General features: G+C 39.5%; 1 protein-coding gene across 1 annotated transcript in view; it reads left to right on the forward strand.

Annotated features, from left to right (window-relative positions):
• Positions 1-24,678, forward strand: part of LAMA4 (laminin subunit alpha 4) — a 105,044-nt gene that overhangs the window by 76,352 nt on the left and 4,014 nt on the right. Inside the window, exons 22-37 of the mRNA XM_009938093.2 lie at positions 1,793-1,926; positions 3,117-3,288; positions 5,109-5,240; positions 6,558-6,700; positions 10,083-10,218; positions 11,364-11,501; positions 13,044-13,177; positions 14,481-14,645; positions 15,341-15,494; positions 16,219-16,412; positions 17,964-18,153; positions 19,013-19,168; positions 20,000-20,159; positions 21,195-21,325; positions 23,184-23,277; positions 24,268-24,387. Of these exons, the coding sequence (XP_009936395.2) occupies positions 1,793-1,926; positions 3,117-3,288; positions 5,109-5,240; positions 6,558-6,700; positions 10,083-10,218; positions 11,364-11,501; positions 13,044-13,177; positions 14,481-14,645; positions 15,341-15,494; positions 16,219-16,412; positions 17,964-18,153; positions 19,013-19,168; positions 20,000-20,159; positions 21,195-21,325; positions 23,184-23,277; positions 24,268-24,387 (2,353 nt within the window). The remainder of the gene's footprint in view (positions 1-1,792; positions 1,927-3,116; positions 3,289-5,108; positions 5,241-6,557; positions 6,701-10,082; positions 10,219-11,363; positions 11,502-13,043; positions 13,178-14,480; positions 14,646-15,340; positions 15,495-16,218; positions 16,413-17,963; positions 18,154-19,012; positions 19,169-19,999; positions 20,160-21,194; positions 21,326-23,183; positions 23,278-24,267; positions 24,388-24,678) is intronic.

Consider the following 24,678-nt stretch of genomic DNA (forward strand, 5'->3'; position numbering starts at 1 on the left):
TAACAAAGTTTGTAGGCTACCAGGTTTTTTCAATACTAATGATTTCTTGGTGCTTACAGTTTCTTTTTTACAACTCTCACAAAAATGAAAAGTAATGTATTGTTAATATTAGGACAGTGTGAGAAACTAGCTATATAGTGATTTGTTTGATTTTAAATTATCACTGGTTTAAATCCAGCCTTACAACATCATAAAGACTTGCCTGTGCAAAACATGTCTGAAGACCTGTGTGAGGCAGTTGCTTCAGTTTAGTTCCTAGTAGTCAGCATGAATTAGCACCTCACCTGCTTCTGTGAACATGCCAGGTCCTCTTTTGGGATTTAGAAATTGTTATGAATGATCTCGTCTATGAAAATTGCATGGGTGAATGAAAATGTACTTAGAAAGACTTTAAAGAATGCTAAATTTTTAAGCTAACTGTAGTAGGTGGTAAAAACATCCAACATCCACAAGCAGCCCTCCTAACACCATAAAAACAAAGATTAACTCAATATACTTACGTATTCCTGAGCTTTTGCATTGCTGTGACTACCAAATATAAGCCAGGGTTTGAACTTTAGATTACTGAGCCCTGGGTGCGAACTGCCTGAGAATAGGACTGAGGACTGAATAATAGTTACACACACACACACAAAAAAAGTAATCTAGCAAATGAACCCTCCAGGTCTGTTCAAGAGCAGGGCAGAGGAAAAGTGAAGGAAAATGGGAAGGGGAATGGGAAGAAAAGGATTCATGGAAATATTTGATGAGCATATGGGTCTCTTTCCCTTAGGAATGGACACCTCACATTTTCATTTATTAACATACAGTCTTATTTGCTAAAAGCTTTTGCCTTTTCTTCCCTGTTACATATTTTGTAAATATGAAATGTTCACCTTAACCATTAGAAGTCTCATACTTAACATAATTTAACAGAATAGTAGAAGAAACAAAGGAATAAAAGAAAACATGATAATTTACCAAATATATCTGTGCTGCAGATAAGAATCTCATTTTCTCTTACAGCTATGATGTTCTGCATTGCTGTGTTACCATTACTATTACATCGTAAGCAAAATGGAAATAATAAGAAGCTAAAGAAAAGTTACTGGCAGTGATCAGACTCTGAAGTATAAGAGGTGTTATTAATATCACACCTGTTCCACAGGGCAGAGTATTTTAATATTAAAAGAATTATTCACTAGCTCTGTCAGCTTTATTCTTTTGTATTATTCCCCTCACTAGTGTGGCTATTTTAAATTCCATTTGCAGTGACTTTGTTAAAAGAAGGAGTTTCTGTATCCTGCTAACTGTTCAAAATAACACCTAGTGAGGATTAACCACTGGTACAGACTTTGAATCCAAGTCTCCCAGGTTTGAAGAGCTCTCTCATTTCTCTCTTTCGTCACGGTATGAAGTTATTTTTCTGGCAGTGAAGGATGTCTGTACATTAGATATGAAATATCTGCTGAGAGATTCAAATACACAGAGTAAGATCTGTGATTAGTCAAATCTTACTCTCTTCCCCTTTTCCAAGTGTGCTCCCTTCAAAACCACAAGTTTTTTGTTTGCAATTGCCTTACCTGGCCTACTGTTCTCACTGCGAGACCATTTATGTGCTCTGTTTTAACTTACCGCACAATGGCCATATCCTGATAAGGACTGCAAAGGCTATTCCAAGGTAGCATCATGCCATTTCTTTCAAAGTATGAAGATCACACAGACAAAACTGACCCCAGGCACAAATGCTTTCGTGATACCCAAATAAAAAGCATGACCTTTCTCCTTTTACTTTTCCTTGCCCTCTGCACAGCTCCCTCCTAGCTTAAACCTACCTGGCTTCATCGGCTGCCTGGAACTGGCTACCCTGAACGACGATGTGATCAGCCTATACAACTTCAAGCAGGTCTACAACATCGACACCACCACATCGCCACCTTGTGCCAGGTAGGGGACAGTCCCGCCGTCACTGCTGCTCTGGTTAGTTGCAAGTGCCAGTCCTGGTGGTTCACTCCTGGTTTAGATTACAAACGTGAAGGTGATATTGAGTTGTCCAGAATGAACTCGGCCACTTTTAAATCCTAGTTGCATCAACAAGTTGAACATAAATATATATATGGGAGTTGGACTTATTGGATCCTTATGGGTCCTTTCCAACTCGATATATTCTATGATTTGCTACCGTCTCCACTAACTCTCTCACAGCCTTGCTTTGAAAGGGAAACTGCCGTGTTAGCTGAGGCATGGTCCGGGCTCCCTCCTTATCCCCGCTGCTTGCCTAGGACAGGACTGCTCCCACCCGAATCCTGTCGCTGCAAGCGATACAGCCACAGCCAGTTAGCTCCAGTGGGCCTGGTAAACTTGAGTGCAGTCCCATGCCCAGGTAGCAAAGCCAGTAGCTGACTGCCATACACTCTTAGACTCACAACAGAAATTCCTCCAATGAGCCATTCACAAACCGTGAAATCCAGCCCCTAAAGTAGACGTGAACATCAATCACAGCAATTTGTTTAGCACAGACATTGGCAGGCATTTTGTTCATACAACAGGCAGCAACAGTAGAATTGCTCTAGACAAAGAACAGGACAGAAACTTGCAGCTCTCACTGGGAAGAAATGCAGGAGGTGTTGGGACAGAGCAAGTGAATGCTTCCCACACCATTCCCAAGGGGAGTGCAAGCTGTTGCTCTCCAGGACAGTGCACGAGGACTGCTCCTGGGCTCCCCAGCGGAGCCCATGCTCGACTAAAGGCCTTGGAGAATTCAAATGGGTTTCTGCACAAACTAGGCAAGCTCTTAACAGAAATGTATGTCTATCCTTATAATAAGGAGGTGTTGTGCGACTGCCACTTTACAAGGATGAGCAAAGAATTTGCCTTTCCTCTACATACGACACAGGATAAAAGCACAATCAAATGATGAAGGAGTTAGACACACCTTCAAAGCTACAAATCATTTTTCACAAAAAATTCCCAGAAATAATTTGAAAGAAAAAGTCATCAGTCTCACTGCTGCCAGGAAGAAGCAGCGGTTCAGGACAATTATTTCAAGAAAGTATTTTAATTGTAAAGGCCTTTAAATTTCCCCAGATTAAAATGGGGATATGCCAAATACTGTTTCTCTGCTTGTTCTTTCATAGAAATAAGTTGGCTTTCACTCAGAGCCGGGCTGTGAGTTATTTCTTTGACGGCTCTGGCTATGCCTTGGCAAGAAACATTGAGAGAAGGGGAAGATTCAGCCAAGTGACTCGATTTGACATAGAAGTTCGAACACCTACAGACAATGGATTGATCCTGCTAATGATAAATGGAGTGAGTACCAAATCCTGCTAGTTGCCTTTACCCATGAGTACCACAAGTTCCCCAGTACTTACAGTATCACGGAACATCCAAAATGCTTATGTCCTTCCATTTAACTTCTGGAAAAAGGAAATACTTTGTATTCATCTGGTGCATGTACACATTAGGAGAGAACTGGGACATGCCCTGCAAAGGCTCCAGGAAGCCAAGGCCCTGAGTTGGACTGTGCTCTCATCCAGAGAGTCAGGACTTCAGAGTGGTCATACCCCTGTGACAACACTTTGAGAGAGACTCCACTTAAGCTCAGAAGTTGCACCTTTATTTACATGTGAATGAACAATCGAAGTGACAGGAAATGTCTGTGAAGTAACTCCCATAAAGCAGCCACTTTGTGGTAGCTACCACTTTGTAACTGTATCTGTCAGGGTATACCAGAGTTAAATATTTATGCTGAAAATATAAAGTAGCCCAAATAAAAAGGCTTGATCCAAATATCAACAGCTTTTCAGAAGTTTGAGGGTGATGCAAACTCTGTAAGGGTTTGAAGAAAGTAGGCTCCACATGCAAATAACTATGCCACCACTAACCTTTGCTCTTAGGAAGTTTTGGACTAAGCAACTGCTGTTAAAAGTCTAACAGCCTCTATTGCAGATCAGTCATTTTTCGTCCAAGCAAAAGTGCCCAGAGGTTTGTCAGAGATGTAGGCACTTTGTGTGTTCCAGTGAAACTGCAGTTGAGTTGGGTGTTAGCTGTGGAAGACCATGCTTGCTCACAGGCACTTTTAGAAAGACTGTGTAAGCCAGCCCATTATTCAGTTCTGCAAAGACAGATCATAAATATTCTGAATGTAATCCCTATTTCATTTTCAAATTTAAGCTGTTCAAGACAAACCCAAGCTGCAGTTTCATTTAAAAGCGCTAGTTTAAAACCTGCTTTCACTACTTTAAGAAATTACTTCTGAGGGTGGACTGATTTGTATCAGAGACAGAAGTTCTTGGGCTGCAGTAGTTTTTTGAGAATTATTGTTCCCATGCTTCCATTAGGCATGGGAACAACAGCATGAACACTAGAAGAGAAGACAGACATCAGCATTAAAAGCATTAACCAGATGAACAGTTCCTGTAAACTGTCCTTTCTGCTTCTTTATGTTCAGATTTGGAACAAGACTAATTTTATGGTACGGATCTTCACTTCAAGCACTCCCGAAAGATTTTCTAAAGTAGAGTTCCTGTTTATAAAGTTTCGGTCACCCAGCCCCAGAACAGAAGCCAAACCATGAAGCAGGAATAGTCAGGAAATCCAGAAATCAAATACACAGTAAATACACTCTACCTACTGCTCAGCCTTCAGCAAATACATCAGTGCTGATCAGGGCTGTGAAAAGATATAATCCTGAGATATTACAGGCATTGTGACAGAAGCTGCTAACGCAGATACAGCCATTCTAGCACAACATTGCTTTTACCAGTATAACATCTTTCATTTGAGGCATGTGGTTATTACTTCACGGTAAATAGATGTGTTTACATTAGGAATACTTTGCTGATAAAGAATGTTGACATTACTGTGCGACCAAATACTACTCCTACAGGGAAACAGTTCACCAAGTCTTCAGATAAATGTTGTTTATCAAACAATTATGCGTGCATGTGTATATAGACACATATGTTAAATACATAAAAATATTCTAGAAACTGTGCTATAGTTTCGCAAATAAAAGGACCTTTTTCTCAGCATGCTTTTCACAATGTCAGACACTCTTGTAACATTGTTTTTTTTTAATTGCTGGCACAATCATACTGCTTTTCTGACTGCTGTTTTGTTTTATACAGACTATGTTCTTTAGTCTAGAGATGCACAACGGTTTCTTGTACCTTCGCTATGACTTCGGCTTCAGCACCGGCCCTGTGCTGCTAGAGGACTCCATGAAGAAGGCTCAGATTAACGATGCTAAATTTCATGAGGTAGAGATACGGTTACGATCATAGGCATTTGACCAAGTATCCCAGCAGCTCCAATGCAGCAATAATGGCCTCAAGTTGTGTCAGGGGAGGTTTGATTGGATATTAGGAAAAATTTCTTTACTGAAAGAGATGTAAAGCACCAGAATAGGCTGCCCAGGGAAGTGGTGCAGTCACCATCCCTGGAGGTGTTCAAAAAACATGTAGATACGGCACTTCAGGACATGGTTTAGCAGGCACGGGGGTGATGGGTTGATGGTTTGACTTGATGATCTTAGAGGTCTTTTCCAACCTTAATGATTCTATGATTCTATTCTAATTTGCTCCAACACCAATGAGAGAAGCAAAGGGATGAAGGGCCAGGTGGTGATGCAGTAGAGCGGGCAGAAGAGTGGATCGCATTCCTGCCTTGCATGTGAAAGAGCACATGCAAGTCCCACCACTACAGAGTGGTGGAAAGGGAAGGCTCTGTTGGCCCCCTGGTAAATCAGTGCTTGTGGACAGATTTGGCATATTACTTGCCAAGGACAGGACAGTTCACATGGGAGGAAAAATATTCAAAATGAAATTATATCCAGGACAACTATGTCCTTCAAATATACAACTTTCCTCTACTAAAAACATGTCATTATGTTAACTGACCACCTTAGTTAAGCATCGTATTACAAGAAACATTGCATTTCCCATTTCATTTGAAGCGAGAATTAATTTGGTAGCAGTCTTTTATATAGGCATAGTACTTTAGGGACTTTGGCAGATCTAAAATATCTAGTTGTATTTAAGAGAATTTTCTTTAAGCCAGTATAACAGTGACAGTGTCAGTAGCAAATCACACTTAGTAGCTTGCTTCTCCTGCCATTTACTTGATGTAAATTCAAAGTCTGATTCCTGATCCACAACTACAGCTACACTTCTGTTCAACCTATTTAAGCAGAGCAAAATTAAGCCTTTATGCTTTGACAATGATATAAATTTTTTGAGAAGTATGCCCCAGCTTCTTGGATAAATTAAAAAAGCACTCTGAAGGTAATGGAGCTTAGCTGTTTGCCACTGTGTAGAATTTGACATGGGGTACTTGCACGTGAATTTCTTCATAAGTAAAATATCCTGGGTTTTCAGTCATCATAGAAATTGTGACATCAAAAAAAACTCCCTACTAGTAATTGTTGTCAGCCTCTCATGATTTACAACTTTTTGGATAAAAGGGAGGAACTTTTCAAACAAAAAGATATAAAGATGCAATCAATTTTGCTAAATCACCATGACAACTTACAAAAGATGATATTCTGGGCACTTTTAAGCACATGGTTTTCTTTCCAGATTTCTATTATATATCACAATTCTAAGAAGATGATCTTGGTAGTAGACAGGCGACATATAAAAAGCGTGGACAACGAAAGAACAGCAATGCCATTCACAGACATCTATATTGGAGGAGCACCTGCTGAGATCTTGCACTCCAGGTTGGTTTACAACTGGCATTCAATCATTATCTCAAGTAATCACCATATTTAAGTTATGTTGTATGACCTATGCTGAAGGCTTACAATAAAACATTTTTCCCAGCCTTAATACCTTATGTAAAACAACCCCTCAGATGCTCTTCTAAGTGTCTCTCAGAGCTCTGAAGTGCCAAGGATTAGGCTGGATCTAGCGCAGGTAAATTCTGCTGAAACTAGTAAGAGTAACAGAAACTGTTGTCTTCTTAAAACAAGAAAGCGCTTTCAAAGAACACATGAATATATAGAATTGCTATTCCTCTTTGCTCTGAAAAAAGTAAAATAGCAATGCACTAGCTGAAGGATCAAAACCCTCTAGCAACTGCATTTTCAAATCTAAAGATGGCATTCTTCCTACTACGCACTTCAGTTCTGATCCATCATAGGTTCTCTCTAGACCCAAGTCAGCTGGCTCTGCATAGGCGTGGGAAGAAAAGAAAAAGTCCTATTTTCCCATTCTGCCATTTGACAGAAGCCAAGTTTAATCTCAGTAGACTGTATAACTCTTGTTTCCTGCAGTGGGAATCTGCTGGACCGACCAGGGTCACACTCTGGGAGAGCAGACTGGCTGCTTGAAGAAGGGTACACTCTTCTGACAGGCAATATTCATTCCCAGGGACAGACAGCAAAGCCAACATTTTCAGAAGGGCTCCAGCTGCTGTTTTAAATGTTACAACTGCTAACAGAAATACTATCTCTCTTTAAAATACCCTATGTTTAAAAAAAAAAAAAAAGGGAAGATAGCAAATGTTGGACAATAGTTTCTAGGAATTAGTGGTAAATCTCCTGAAACTTTATTTTGTTGTCAGGAGAGCCTGTTGAATAGATAAATAACGTCTGAGATATACTTACAGATTAAGCTTTAAAGTTAGGGACAATCTTCATGTAAAGGAAAATGATGCCTTTCAATCCCATGTAATTACTTGAACATGCAAACAAAATAGTGGGCAAAAGAGAAACAGCGTATATAATTTATCTGGCCTTTCAAATAATTCTTTACAAAGGTCTGTCATAAGCGGCTATTAAGCAAACTAGCAGGGTGGAGAGGGGAAAGGCTGCAGTGGATTAGAAAGCAGTTAGGAAAGAAAAAATAGGGCATAGTAGTAACTCTGCAATTTTCACAGTATAAAAAGTCTACAGCACATGCCCAAGGGATCTCTCTCAGGGCTGGTATTAGATACATTAATGATCTAGAAACAAAGGACAAAAGGATGGTGAAATTACTTTGGTTAATCAAGCCTAGAAAACACTGAAAAAGCCCAGAAGGACCTAGAAATCTAGGCAATTGAGCAGCTCAATGGCAGATGAGACTTATTCACAAATGTAGGATACAAGATAGATCACGCAAATTATGCCCGCAGTTTTCTGAGTGAATTGTGGTTATTCTGCAAAACCCCTGGAAGGTACTGTCAAGGCAGAGAAAACAGCATCTCAATAAACAAGTTGTATCAGAAAAAATCCATAGGCATTGTAAACATATGATCAATTACAATATTGAACAGTGTATACAGAAATCATTTAAGTGGAGCTACACCTTTGTTTTTGTACTCAGCTTTGGTTCTCACAACAAGAGTAGACAGCAAAAAGTACAGTCCAAATGTGGTGACATCATTCCATTTTCATCAGTCGATATTAAAATTCTATTATCTACTGATGATCTGCTACTATCTCTCTACTACTACTACTGATATTTATGCTTCCTTTTTCTAGACAGGCTTACATTTAACTGACATTGGGGTGCAGCAGCAGGGGGGAAACTAGCTCCAGTCTTAGATAAGGAGTTTAACATTCTTTCAAAGCATTGTGTTTGAATTCACTTCAACAGTACTTTTCTCTGTCAATTGCCTTTTTTCCCAAATAAATGAATCTGGAAGTACACTATATGTCATTTGTCTCCCACCTCAGTCACTGCATAGAGTAGAAAGCTAAGGGGAGGTAGGAGCACTGGGCGCTGGGGACTGTTAAGAAACAAACTCAGAAGCCTTTCTTTAGGTTAAAGCCTATTTTCTATAGTTCTTGTTGCTCCTAGAAAATGGTGTTAGGTTAATGACATTTAACAGAAAAGCGTATTTGCGGCATCCAGCCAGTCACGTGGTTAATCGGAACAGAGATTAAACTGACAACTGATACTCCTCACTTTGATCCAAATCCCAGTGAGGATGGCAGGAGCCTTGCTGTTGGTTTTGTCTTCGTGCTGATTTAACTGAGGAGCAGATTAATCCCCTACAGTGCTCCTCCCCTCACCTTATTTCAGACACGTACATGTACATCTGTGCTACTTCACCTGGTCATCCATTTTTGCCAATACAGAAAAATAAGCATTTGCAGAGCCTGATTCATCCATCAGATTTCCAACATCTACAATGTCTACCTCACTACGAGATAACTCATAGACAACTAGCGCAGAAGCAGATGTCAACATTGTCAGTATCATCTCATGTGAGATGAGAAGAATCCCACTGCTAGGTACATCCTGTCAAAAGAAAAAAGTCCATTTACAGGCAGCCAGGTCAAAACTCCAGATTTCACATTCACTCCTTCAGTGTATTTGTTCCCTAGTTATCTCCTGGACTGGTACCCAGTAGATCCCATATCACTTCTTTGCTCTGTCACAGATTCTCTGTGATTTTAGGCAAATTACTTCTTCATGCACCTTGAGTATTGTGAGAATAAATTCTACTATATTTGCCTGTGCCATAACGCTGTGATATCTTGGTAAGAGGTGGAGTTGAAAGGCTTAGAGCAGTGAGTAGGAGCAGTTGGGATACACTGCTGTGCTATCTACCTCAAATCTGACATAAAAAGGAACGTGGAAGCCCACCTACTGCTCTCATTCACAATGATGTAAACCCACTTGTCAGCAAGCAGAATTTGCTCTGCCTTCCCTGACCTCTGTTAACTATTGTTTGTTAACAAACAGAAAACCATTTGCTTCCAAAGGTAAGAATGGAGCTTGCTAGTAAAAGCAATACAGGAAAACTAAACCAGAACTTTTATAAAATGAGAAAACATGGAATTTGAAATCCATTGATTTTTACTGTAAGTGGGTAGAAATACATTTTTAAGTAAGTCATTTCAGCAGCTATTTTTATCTTTTTAAAGTTACGTTGTATGGATCTCCTCTCTGAACTCTCATATATTTTGCCCCATAAAATTTATTACAACTGGTGCATCCTTACTTTTCAAAACACATAATGTGTTTTATTAGTTATTTTACATAAAGATGCAGGAACTGGGCAAATGATTGAGGTACTTCCAAGTTTTTTAGAACACCTTGGCAATAAAAGTCTGTTCAGAAAGGCAAGGGCTATCTAACTGCAGCTTGTTTGGCATTGTTTTTCAACAGCATTAGCTCACATCTGGCAGGAAGTATCGGCTTTAAAGGCTGCATGAAGGGTTTCCAGTTCCAAAAGAAGGATTTCAACTTGTTAGAAGAACCAGGAACCCTGGGAATCAGCTATGGGTGCCCAGAGGACTCACTGGTAAGCATAACATCATTTGTGAGATTACAACAAAATTTTGGCAATAGATACAGCAGTGAGCTTGAGTTTTATTCCAAACAATGGAAAGAAAGTCTTCAAACAAGGAAATGATCATACACTTATTGACTGGCGGGGGCGGCGTGTGTACCTATTACACCTGCTGACATACTACCCAATTTTCACCTTGAATTAAAGCATAAGATGTTTCACTTTGATATTCTTATGATATGTGAGACTGCAGTGTGAAAGCTGGATCTGAAATAAATTGTGTGCTGCATTCTGAAAGGAAATATTCCAATGTAATTTGTTTTTTCTTAAAGAAATAAGGAGAATTATCCTCACATGCATCCTAAAACAGATATATGAAATGAAAAAGACAGCAAGACTGTCACCATTCAAATGAGATCTCCCCTTAAGTCATGCTAGCTCTTCCTCTGTGATACACAAACCAACCTCATCAACATTAACACTGAGAAAATTGCCATTTTGTTTCTGATCCCTGCCATCATTCATCATTCGTCCATTACAATGCAAGGCTGCTAAATCTAAACGGTGTTTGTGGTCTTTGTCCTACAATGATGTCTACCCAAAGCCATTATGCAAACCTGTGAAGACAAAGGAGCCCACCACTTGCAGAACTCATCACACAATCTCACCCTCCGTCAACAAGGAAGCTAGCTGCAATTTGTCCTACCTTGGACCCAGTTTTACTCTTGAGACTCAGACCACCATGTCCAACACCCCCCACCCCACCCCAGAGCTCAGTGCAGCACGCAAACTAATATATCACATGTTGGGATGGTGACTCATTGCCACACAGCTCAGACAGGGGCTTGAGCCCCCTTTGCTTCTAGTCTTCATGCTCACTAACATCAGCAGGCATAGGATGAGGCCAAGAATCCTAGGAAACTGAGAACAATTTGGCTTACACTGTCTAAAATGGCTACACTTCCTTAAGATTTTCACAGCATGCAAGGGAAAGTCTACATAAATTAGGTTAAGAGATGCAGGAAAAAATCGGTTTATAGAAGGTTTTATAGAACTGAACTGGCTGCATCTTTAAATAACAAAGAAATAGCCTTATTCTTTTTATGATTGAATGTTTTCTGAGGTTTACTTGTAATTTTGTTTTATTTACTATACAGATGTCCCGCAAAGCATATTTCAATGGAGAGAGCTTCATTGCATCAAGCCAAAAATTGCCCCTCTTTAGTGAATTTGAAGGAGGCTTTAATTTCCGGACATTACAGCCCAATGGGCTGCTGTTTTACTATTCTGAAGGAGTGAGTATATATTTCTTTACAGTCTGTTCTATTTTATCCTCGCATTGTTTCCCAGAAGAATACCAGGGCAGTAATACGAATTTCACTTCATGGTTTCATAAGAGAGAAAGCAGTCTGCAATATAGAAGCATTCATTGATGACCTCATTTTCACAGTTTGCATTTGATCTACAGATGAAAACTAGCAATGCTGAGACATTACTTTGATGTTGAGAAAGGGATTTGATCATATGCGTAGAATTAACATGCATCCATTTGTGTCCAATTAAGTCCTCAGGGCAGAAATGCACAGTGGGTCTTCATGTGCTCAGCAGCACTGCAATCCCTATTTGGACCTGTAGGTGCTATCAAAATGCAAATAATATCAAGGGCCTGACATCTTCCATCCAGAGACAATCCCCTAGAAGCAAGGACAAAGTTTGTTTGAATTAGTGGGATGGTATTTTGAGCTTTGCTGAGTTGACAGAAATAAGTCAGAAAGCTGCGTATATTCCCAGGTGGTACTTAGAGCTTCACGTGTGACTGGGAAAAGCTGCCCTTGAGAACGGCCCTTTGCAGCTATGGGAAGCCAGGCTGCTCTCAGTGCCCCCTCAGAGGTGTGACACGGGCAGAAATATGGACTTGCAGTCACAAAATGTTGTGTGAGCCAGAGCGATTCCAAGATCCTGCAGGCTCAGACTGACATCTGCAGCAAGCATGAGCTCAGATGACAGAACATTTGCAACCACCCCCAAAAGTCTGTTCTGCCATACTTGCAGAAGATCATCAGCAGTGCACCAGGGAAGGCTGTATGACACCGATAACCACTCCTGAACTTTTATATTTTACAGCCTCGAGTATTACCTTAAATTGAAATCAGTAACCATGTCAGCTATCCACATAGTTCGCGTAAGAGAGTCCTTACGCACACCACTTCTGGTTTTAACTCAACAGCTCTAATCCTGTGTGGTGCCAAGTGCCCTACTTAACAAATGGCAGTTCAGCTATTTAGCACTTAACAGAATGAGAGAGAATGATTCCTACCAGTGAACAGTGGCAGTGTTTGCTCTAATGGAACAGACAATATTCCTGCTATGTGGCACGCTGATCCCATATGCCTGACCCAGATAGCAGATCGTATCTCTGAGATAATTTTCAGTGATTAAACAGGTCTGATCAGAGGGAATTAGGAAAAGAAAAAATTGTATTGGTCTTATGACAGCAGAAATCTTGCAATAACAGCTGCTCTGTACAGTATCAGGGGTACCAGAAACACAAATGAAATGTAAACATCATACATCCGTGCTAGATGGAAGCAGCTCATGTGACAGATACATAAGACATAATCAGCAGCAGAATTCCCAGAATTCAGGCTTAAAAAGCAGCAAGAATATAAATTATAATGAGATCATCTCCTGTTTTGCTTCTTAGTATACCTTTCTGCAAATAAAGCACAAATGGGGAAAACAGCAGGAAGGAAAATAAATACAACAGGAAAATGCACAGAACTATAAATTTTTCTGTGTCACACTTGCTTATGAAGATGTTTTTGTCTGTATTTCAGTCAGATGTATTATCCATCTCTATGGACAGAGGTGCTGTGGTTTTAAATGCAAGTGGAACCAAAATTCAATCACCGGACCGAAATTACAATGATGGAAAAACCCACTTCATCATTACTTCTGTCACCCCAGAAAGGTAAAGCTGTCCAGCATATTTTATTCCCTACCTTTAGAATACAAATATTTCTTGTAAAGTACATTATCATTTAATATTCACTTCCAAAGTGATGTTTACATGAGTTTTTCTAAGTGATATTTTTAACTGAACACTTCAGTTAAAAAAGTACAAAGCAAAAAATCTATGTGGTGGTAAACTGGCCAGCTTGGCCTGAGCACGAGATGCTGGGAATTTTTAGTAAAACTAAAGTAATAGTTTTTCTAAAAGCTTAGTCCTTTTTCGTCCTCACATATGAAAGCAGGTTAATATAATTGAAGACTGGCATGAGATTCATTTTTCAGGAGGAATGATAGTTCTGATTTGTTAAAGCAATCCTAAATTGACCCTGAAGTAATCAATGCACCTTCACAAAAAGCATTTATCTGGGATATATACAGCGGAACATGCTCAAAATATTTTTAGCACTGACAGACACAAATGTAAGACTAAAGACAGCAGTAGGGAGTAAGTCTCTGTGCTTCTTAAAAAACGTGAAAGCATTGTTTTATTTGTATGTTTTACCGTTGTTTTCTATGTTTAAAATTTTCATAGAAGATCAAATAATCACAGCATTTTTCTTCAAGAACCTTGCCTACGCAGACAACCAGGTTATTCTCAGTTTTCTAATGGAAGCAGAGGTTTGTACCTGTGACTTCTGACATCCAAGAAACGTAGTTTGAAAAAGCTGAAGGTGCAAAACAATGCCTTGGAATAGCTTTGGGGACTGCCATGTTTCTCTGAGCGTACTGAATTTTGAACTTGCCAAACAAAATCAATGTCTGATGCCTAGTTACACTCAGTTTCTTACTAAACCAACAGAATCCTTCCTGACTTCTGTAGCAATTAATGTGTTGCAAGATGAGATTAGGTAAAAAACATTGTATAAGCTCAAACATCAATGCACTGTGGTGACAGAGAAGGAAAAAGGAATAGGGGCATACAGAAGAGGATTAGCATGTGCTTAGATCTTATTTTATCCAAATGGTGGCTCCATCCATTTATTAGCAATCCCTTAGTTTATCTGTCTTCACTAAGTGGACTGTATTTTTTTGGACTGCACAATTAACCCCAGGGTATTATGAAATCCATGGGTCTCTGGACTCAACTTTGCCTGTGGGTTATTGCACTGGTACTTGTTCCACAGCTGGAAGCCAGAAGGTCTTCTTCTGACTTTGAGCAGTACCATTCAGTGATGTATGCACTAGGTGGAGCGTTTTGGGTGCATGTACTGGCATTGATGTTTTCGAAACTAGCCTACAAAATGGATGCTTTGCCTTTGCAGATATGAGCTGACTGTTGATGACAAGAAACAAACCAAGAAGAATCAAGCAAAGGACAGAGCAGGGAAAAGCGCAGACAGTATCAAGAAGTTTTATTTTGGTGGCTCTCCCCTCAGAACGCAGCAAGCCAATTTCACTGGCTGCATAAGCAACGCTTACTTCACTCGGTGCGTAGCATCCTCCCAAACACAGTACCAGGCAGTCGCTGCCTGACAGCTCAAATAGTACCTCAAGAGAACTGACTGATTGCCACAGTAAAAATCCCTGTCTCATTTTGTGAGCCTAGACAGCATGTGTGACTAAGTTTCTTACCTTACTTGCCATGAAATCTGTTGGCACAGACTTGCTAGGTTAAGATACTGTTAAAGTGGGAATAACATGATGTAAATCAGCTTTCAGTACTGCACCTGCTAATGCTGCTGGTGCAACGTATAATTTGCATAGCTGTAATTTACATTTATACTAAGTAGCTTTCAGGTCTGCCTTTGAAACAGAATGATATTAAGGCATCTCACAGAAGCTGGGGAAGTTAGGAGTTTGGTCATGTGAAAATAGTCAGAATTTGTTGATGTTAAAGGCTTTACGAAATGTTCCTACATAGAAGATTTTAAAGTGAATTAATGCTGCAGATTGATACTCTCTGTTTATGCATGCATGGATACAACAGGTAGAGGTAGTGTAGGCTGCCCATATTACCCAAACATTAACTGATAAATCTGTACTTTTATCCATGATCCAAGAATGAAAAAAAAGCCCATCCAAAAATCATTTAAACTATAAATGTAAAATTCTGTGATTTTTATGAAAACAATTCCAACACTTGGAGAAAAGCTGCTCTTGTAATCCCCTCTTTGAAACACAGGTTGGATCGAGAGATTGAAGTGGAAGATTTCCAGCAGTACTCTGAGAAAGTTCAGACTTCTTTGTATGGATGCCCCGTTGAATCTCCTCCAGTTGCTCTTCTCCATAAGAAAGCAAAGAACTCATCAAAAGCCAAAGGAAGCCGTAATAAAAAGGTTTGCTACAAATTGTTCCAGTACCACTCTATAATTTTCCAAAGTCGATACATACTGTACCAGGACTGGGAATTCTCCAAATCATGGATCCAAAATGTACCACATGAAGACTATTTCAGATATATGAAGGAAAGGAACCTGTTCCTTTACACATTCCATCACTGCAAATGACTGCCCTGACCCAATCTATCTGGCCTACACTTGCATCATTCTCTCTCGCTAGAACTGTAAAACAAAATTTATGACATCTTCATAAAAGCCTGCAGAAACAAGTCTTCTTGATTTCTACTGTATCCTAAAGGCAATAAGCTTGCTTCTGTTCTCGGCTACTTCTGCGTGGCTCTCTCTACTGGGTACAATTAGCAGGCATTAATATAAATGTGAAAAAAAACTGTCTTACAGCATGCAGAACTTTTAGTCCAAGCATGTCCTCTTATGCCTACAGTATAGCTGATATCATCAAAAGCAGAGAGGAAAAAATTCAATTATGAAAACTGTGAAAGAACTGAATTGTAATTATGTTAGCTACACAAATATTCTGTTTATCACTTCTTCTGCCCTAAATCAGCATCTGTAGTAGATCTGATCAAGAAAAACTGTACTCGGAACCATTCCTGGTATTTTTGTAAGGAAAAAATTACTAGCTTAGACATAAATGATACTGTTACTTTATTATGTCCAATCTTAGTTAAAATTTCTGGTTAATGGCTCTCTTTCTGTGAAGGTGGGAAAAGATAAAGACAAGATTTCACAGCCTTCAACTGGCCTCAAAAACCTGTATCAAGAAGTGAATATGCAGAGAGACCCTCAATGCCACTTGCCCATGAATCCCAAGGCAACCGAACATGCATATCAGTTTGGAGGAACAGCAAACAGCCGACAAGAATTTGATCACATACCAAAGGATTTCAGTCAAAGGTAAAGGGACCTTAGAAATAAACATTAAATATACCGGGAGGAGGAAGATGTATGTCAAATTAAAAAAAGGACACATTTCTGCTGTTACCCTTGCTTTTTCCTTTATATCTTGGGCCCTTTTTTGTATAGAGCATGTTGTTAGGCTATATTAAAAGGTGTTTCAGTTGAGTAGGAGCCATAAATAGAATTCATTACAGTTACATCCTTCTTGTGGAATCTTCATCTGCACTGGATATTAACAAAATGTGTCTCCTTGCCTATTTGTATGAAGACTTTGAGGACGTTAGTTCTATACAAGCAGTGCACCTTTGGTGTCTACACAGAAAGCAATGGCATTACAGTAGAGATGGAAAGGAACACGACAGTTCACCAAGAAATGAAGCAGTTATGTGTTGAGTGAACCTTGTCAGCTGTTTAATGGTTAGGAATCTACACAGTGCAGTAGGACATAAAGCTATAAAAACCATGTCCAATTCAAGCCATAATGGAAATTCAAGTAATTAATAATGAGTCCAGATATTGCAGATATTTAATTCCCGGGCTCCCACAGAATAAGCCATATGGTATGTTAGGACCAGCAAAGGATTTTGGTTTAATGCTTTCCATGAAAGACTATAAATTCAACAACACAGCACTTCCTGGAAGCATACCAGACCACTAACTCAGAAAAGAAGAGTGCTATTTCCTGACTTAAATAAAAAAGTATTACATTCATTTTAATTCAATAGTGTTTTACTCAGGGCAGTCCTGATGGTGCCCAAATGAAGGAAAACCCAAACTCCAATATGTTTCTTCATCCCTACAAGACATACTTGTTTTACAGCTGTTATTACAGCTTCACCACTGTAATGTGCATTTAAAAAAAAAACAAAAAACAATGACTTGTGATGTTTTAAAACAACCAATAAGTGGAACATACACACACATGCAATGGGGAACATACAGATCCTTCAGGCAATAAAAAGAATGGAAGCTAGGCTAGTCAACTGACATGAGAAGCAGGAGTAATCAGTTCTGGCATTGTCCTACACCAGTACAGCTTTGCTGTTTTTTAGGCCCAAAGCAATACCAGTCACTCAAGAAATCTCCACTGTTGATAGTGTCAAACCAAGTCAGTATAACTTGCCGTGTTGTCTTGGACTGCACAAGGAACTACAAGGAAGGAGAAGCTTAGCAGTGAGTCTGGAATAACATTAAAGATTTGTGAACTGTCAGACCTCCATGCCATCGCAGTTAAAAAAGTCCCCCAATGTTGCTGTTCCACAGGAATGGAAATGTAGTGTATATAGTATCAGTTATTGGTGGTTTGTATTGATTTTATCCACTCCAGAGATTTTAATTTTTGAAAACAAGTTCCTTGCATGGCAGATTCTTCTCCAGCTTTGACTTCTACTCCAAAAACCAATACAGAATATTTCTCAGAAACACCACTTCGGTAAAGGAGATGTATATTCCTTTGGATGAGAGGAAAATCTCAGTCCTCCTCTGCCTGCAGTTTATTCAAATCAATTACGTCTGCTCTAATTTTAATGTTGTGTTTTTATGTGACAGAGCTCAGTTCTCTATCAGTCTGAAAACTCACTCATCTCATGGAATGATTTTCTACGTCTCAGATCAAAAAGAGACCAACTTCATGGCCCTTTTTGTTGCTCATGGCCGACTCATTTTTATGTTTAATGCTGGTCATCAGAAGATAAGGATTAAGAGCCAAGAGAAATACAATGATGGCCTTTGGCACAATGTAAGTAAAAGAAAGCAATCATTATGATGGCACCTGCTATCAAGGCTGTAGTAAAGACACTGCTGATGTAACAGTTCAGGGAGTTTTCATTCATGTGTTCATAACCACACCTGTATGTTAAGAAACTTCTGCCAGTATTTTTAAATCCTCCACACAGCATTTTATGAAGTCATTAACACGGGCTAGGAAGGTGTGTCAGTTATAAAAAATCCAGCAATTCCCAACACTAACAGCTGGACAGAAGTGACAGAAACAAACAGAACAGTGAGGCAATGAAGAGCTAAGTTAGCTAGGAAAGGAAGGACTAGGATAATTTTGTTCAGCAAATTTCTTTGAAGTGCCTAAGCAAGCAGCACAACTGTTTTAGGCTCCCTCTGTAGTCTATAAAAATAAAAAGACAATTTTAGGGGTCAAGGTGAATTTCCCTCTGCAGGTACCTCTCTCTCCTCACTAAGTACAGAGGTACAGTTACTAAGCTCCTAACTTGGGCACTTAAGTGTTTAAAATAGGCTGGATGAATCCAGACCGTAAAACCATTGAAGACCATGAAAATGCTAACAGTGATACCACTGTAGCAATGAATCACATATGTGAATATAAGATGAGGAGATCTCAGTAAACCTTGATTACCTCTGCCTTGTACACCAACAGGTAAGAAAGACAGCAGTTTTACTATCTAGTCTTTACATGAATGTGAAAAGAGAGTTGTCCAACAAAGAATACTGGTAGTTAATTAAACAGGCTTGTAGACTCTCACTCACAAGCTTTTCTTCTCAAACTTCTTATCTTCTTCCACTGCACAGAAGTGTTCCCTGAACAGATGAAATTAATCTTCCAAATTTTTCTCCTCCTTTTCTAGGTCATATTTATTAGAGGCAAAAATATCGGTCGCTTGATAATTGATGGTCTCCGGGTACTGGAAGAACCTTTCAGCGGTAGTGCTAATACCTGGCAAGTCACTGAACCGCTCTATATTGGCGGTGTAGCTCCAGGAAAAGCTGTAAAAAATATCCAGGTAAAGCAGACTCCCATTACATCATCCCATACCTCTACGTACAGCTAATGCAAAAGCTGACTGTAGGCATGAGTTCAGGCCAAAGCATATTATGATCTGAGTCCTCAGGAGGAGGAGCACACAACTCCATTCAAGTGGACAGCAAAGTTCCAGCAAGGCTGGGCTGGCAGTAGCTGGGCTAGACTTCCACAGACTTGCAGCAGCAACTGGAAAGCCAGTGGTCCCTGAGGAACAGAGAAATCCTAGCGACATTCAAGCTTAGATGAGACAGGTAAAGTTAGGTGAGATCAGTTTCACCCTAAGGTCTGAAATACAGATGAGTTTTGGAGAGATTTTAGTGTTGTCTTAGTATTTCTATTTTAAGACAGTACCTAGAAGTCAGGATTCTGCTCCACATCTTGGTACTGAAGTATATGGAAAAGAGTGTTAAAGCAAAAATGAACATACCCAAGTCTCCTTCAACGTAATCTTTAGTGTTATGTGCCTAACAAGATAGATACGTTATTCAGAAAAAGCAGACCCCTGTCTTGCCTGGGGGGTATGAGGTATGTATAACACTGCCTTACTCCAGTTGTGCTTTGTTTCTCTTGCTTCAGTAAGGATTGTTTGAGAAACAACACAAGCTGGAGTTACCTTGAAGTCATCAGAGAGGCATGAGAGGCTACAAAAAGCATCCGCCCTGCTTCTATTCTTTGGAAACTGTTAATTCAAAACTGATGCACCAGACAATCACAGCCTTACAGCTCATAAACAAGTACAAATACAGACAGAAGAGTTTACTTCCTTCCACAAGCAGTGTATCTACTAATCATGCTTTTTTCCCCTCCTCAGATTAACTCTGTCTACAGTTTTAGTGGTTGTCTCAGCAATTTACAGCTCAATGGAAGATCAATTACCTCAGCTTCACAGACATTTAGTGTAACACCTTGCTTTGAAGGCCCATCAGAAGCCGGAACATACTTTTCATCAGAAGGAGGATATGTCGTCCTTGGTAATAGACTACTAAACAAATGTATCCCATATTAAGACTGCAGTATTCACTGTGCTTCAGAATGGTATATTTCACTAAAGGGTGTGCTAATTTCTGAGGCTGTGAGCTGTAAGGATTATTAGATACAGATCATTATTGTGGTAAGCAGCTGATGTTGACGTATCACAATGTCACCATGAAACTTAACTAGCTGTTAAATAAATACATCTGTATGTATGTATTTCAAATAATTCAAATAATCTCACAAGGGAACAGATTATAATATGGTAAAAATTATCATAGACATAGAGAAATCAATGTGGCTAAGACCAAGTACACCAGCAAATGGTCATTCCTCAGTTTTTTAATTCCTAAAACAATATGTATTTCAAAAATCCTAAGGAAAGGCTTTCTGTGTGTCTTGATAATTAACAGCATGACAGAACACATCTTTTCTGTCATTTAGGCCTGCTGTGTTCCAGGAATTGTTTTATGAGGGGTTTTTGGTCACACAGGCTCTGATCTGAACAGGGGAGGAAACTGCACAACCCTATTCATTGGCAACACCAAGAAGAACTAGACAGTGTTTCTAATTTGCTCCCTGGCGTGCCATCAGATTGAAAAAGGGAGTTTCTTCTCCTGAATCATCAAAGCTCAAGTGAACTCCCACTCACTGTATAAAGACTGCTGAAAGTCTAGTAAATTGCACAATAAGAAACTGCCAAAAAATACAGATAATTTACTTTCTGCTGTCCATTTTATTGCTTAGAAAATTTTTTAAACAAAATATATTTAGATGTCTTTTTTAAATACTGGGAAAAATAAAGAAACCTTTATTAGTACTCTAAGCAAACATAATCAGAACAAAAGTTGAAATGGGTCACTGACAGCACACTATGCCATCTCTTCAAGTATGTGTACTGGCACATGTTTCAATAGTTTCAAAGACAGGACAAGTTCCACCCTGGGCTTTGAATTTCTGTTCTGACTTTGAATACATGTCCAATGTCATCACTAACTCAGTACAAAAAGAATGTTATTCTTTTTACCTCACAGATGAATCCTTCAGTTTAGGCCTGAAATTTGAAGTTGTTTTTGAAATACGTCCTCGAAGCAGCTCAGGAATTCTACTGCATGGTCACAGCGTGAATGGAGAGTACCTGAATATGCACATGAGAAATGGACAGGTATAATGAAGGTCACATCTCCTCCACTGCTTTGACTGTTTCTTCTACCTACTCGGGCTCTGCTCTATGCAGCTTTTGTCTTACAAATTTGCCATTAATTGATTCTTATTTCATTATATTTACTTATATTAACTGCTTAGATTAGGCAACCCAGATATTTCTTTTAAAATACAAAAAACAATACCTAAGGCAAAAACAGATCACTTGACTGATACCAACTATAAATATGTATTGAGCAGCTGAAAAGAAGCAAGAGCACTGACTCTTTGGTGCTGCTCTTTCATCCCCACATCAAAAATGTGTAACAGTTACAAGTAAGGTAACTGCTGACGCATTTTTATTTTTGTTTGTTAAAAAAGAAGTCTGAGTTGCGCTCAGTCTCTTCTTTCTTGAACATATATGTGTGTGATGGGGAGAGTGAGGGAAAGGGAAAGTTCTGATTGTGTGTTGATCTGGTTTCTGGGGCTCTGGATTTTTGTACGGCTGCCAATTGAAAGAGAGAGGTTTGAAAAGAACTTAACAGATAGTTGTTGCTGTTGCTATTTTTTTTTTACGTTCATCACTAAAATCTGGATCCCTTCATGCTACACATTGCACACATACGGTAGTAAGTTGCAGTTTACATGGACAAAACAAGCAAAAGTTTAGAGCAGGGGAAATCTTTTCATTTTTTTCCTTTTTACAGTAAAGAAACTCAGGGCATAGTCAAGAGATTAAGCAGTGGGAATATTCTTTAACCACTGCAATGCACTACCCAGTATCGAACCGTGAACCAAAGTGGAAGGGTATTTAAGTGAGGCTGGCTGTACCTCAATTAGAAATGCAACACCTGAGGAAACATGCCGTCACCTCTATTACAGGAATAGGAACCTACAGCAGAGTGACTGAGTGGACAGTTTAACATGGTGATTCATCCTATCCTAAAGCAAGTGTCTAATATAGATGATTAAATGAGCTGTCATTCAGAGAATCTATTTTTCTGTATTGACTATAGAGAGGACACAGGTGCTTCAGTGAGGCACCTAACTTTTGACAGCTGATTAGGTAAGATAAAGTACATTCTTATGGCTGTAGCTAGTCCTTGGTGAATTAACAAAGAACTTTTTAAAGCACATTGCATTGCTATGTATCACGCCACACTTCAAGATTGCATCTGCATGCAACTGGCCCAGCCTAGTGCTTCTCATGCAAAGCTCTGATGGAAGGTTTGCATATCCGGAAACTTGTCTGGTTTTCCAGCTGTATCAGTTGGTCTAACAAAAGATATTGCATCACTTATTGCTTCAAATCTCACTTCCTGTATAATGTATACGCAATTCATAAACAAAATTCACCCTGGAAAAGCAGCTCTTCCCTGCTTGTCACTGCAACAAGCCTGCCAGTTACCTTCTTAGTAAGCATCTCTGGTTTATATCATTAACTGTAACTTACAAGTTATTCTTAAGTTCCCTATCTATTCCTTTCTCACATCTTGTCTGTTCATTTATATTTGGGTTTTTCATGACTGTTTACCTTATTAAGTGGCTAGCACACTGATTTACCACTCAGGAAATTACAGGGTAGCAGTACTAGAAAATTTGAGTGAAAATAGCTGTTGTTTTTTAACCTTTTCTGAACTATTCCTTAAGTTCAAATCAGAAATGTTGCTGAACTATTGAATCTAAAAAAAAAAAAAAAAAAAAAAACCTAAATCCATGAATTAGAAAGGTACTTTATTGTAAAGAATTTCATAAAATACTGGTTTTCTTTCACTTACATATCAGACATGTTTTGAGTGGGGAATTCAGCATTATTACAACAGAAGTAAAAAAGAGAACAGGAGGGTTTTTACAGTGACAACGACATTATTTTCCTCCAGGTTACTGTGAAACTGAATAATGGAATCAGGGATTTTTCAACTTCAGTGACACTGAAACAGAGTCTCTGTGATGGCAGGTGGCACCGAATTGCAGGTCAGTAAAACATGATCATCCCCTAAGTAAGACAAAAGAGCCCAGTTCTCCCTCCCCACGCATTCATCACCATGGGGTAGTGCACTGGGAATGGGGTCATATTTTCAGTTCTTCCCTTTCACATGTCAAGATGCAAGTTTGTGTGAAAGAGACAGTTGTACTACTCCTTCAGATATAGGTAGTGCAGAGCTTCCTGGGAAGACAAGCACATGTTCCTACAAAGAATAAGCAAAGATGGAAGCTCCCTATTCAAAGAACACAAGACAGCGTAGCTGAAATGCTGGCAACCTTTCCTAAATTGTATACCAGATGATATTCTTCTTTTCCCAATAAGAGGTTAAATAAGTTGGTAGAATGTACTAGGCACAAGTACATCCTGACCTTAAAGGTCTAACAGCAGGACAGATGTGGAGAGCCCCTGCCTCACACAGAGAGAGGATTTTGGCCCTGTGCCAGCTAGTCATCCTTCTTTCCTGGGTTTGAAAGTCAAAAAGTACTCTTAAACCCCAGGTACTCTGAAATTCCCTGCCTTCCTGTCTAGATGCTGACTTGGGATGCCTCTCAGCGTCACATCCAGAAGAGATTTGAGTGTGCACCCTTTCCCCATGCATTCTGGTTTCCCTCTGAAGGAAACCCAGGCACACAAACAAGGAGGAAACCTCACTGCATTCCAGTATGTCCCATATTGGGAATGATTTGGCATAGTTTTACTAAGCCACACACCATTGTATGCTCATGCCCTGCAGCCTAGAGACAGCTGGCAGCAACCAAGAGCCCCACTCAGAAGCACCCTTGCTCCCACACTGTATCTTCCATTGGCCCTGCTCTATGCCAGAATCTGCCCATATACTGTCACTGATGGCTCACACCCAATCCAGCAAACACTAAATCAAACTACTCAAATCAAACAGATAACTCCTATCTGTCACAGAAAACTCATGTGCTACTTTTTACGATCTTTTTTGATCCCTGTTCTCCTTCTCCTTTCAGTTATTAGAGATGCTAACGTGGTACAGCTGGATGTAGACTCTGAAGTGAACCATGTGGTAGGGCCACTAAATCCAAAGGCAACTGACCACAGGGAGCCAGTGTTTATTGGAGGTGTACCAGGTAAACTTTTGGCAGCTTTGTGGCACATTGTTCTCAAATACAAACACGGTTTCCAGAGAAAGCACAGAGGCTGTTTTCATTTCAAAAAAGAGCAAGCATACCTTATGTGAACAACCTGGTAAAATTCAAAGGCTCAAGAACTGATCAGAAATGTTCTGCCTCAAGTTCTCAAAGGAAAAAAAGTGCTGCTTCATCGAAATTAAAACAGTCACAGTTGCTGGAGGGTCAGGTATGGACTCTACAGTAAAGAAGTCAGCCAACTGGAAAAAAATCGCTTTTTTTCAATTTTAC

This window comes from Opisthocomus hoazin, chromosome 2, assembly GCF_030867145.1.
Source record: "Opisthocomus hoazin isolate bOpiHoa1 chromosome 2, bOpiHoa1.hap1, whole genome shotgun sequence".
Taxonomy (NCBI): Eukaryota; Metazoa; Chordata; class Aves; order Opisthocomiformes; family Opisthocomidae; genus Opisthocomus; species Opisthocomus hoazin.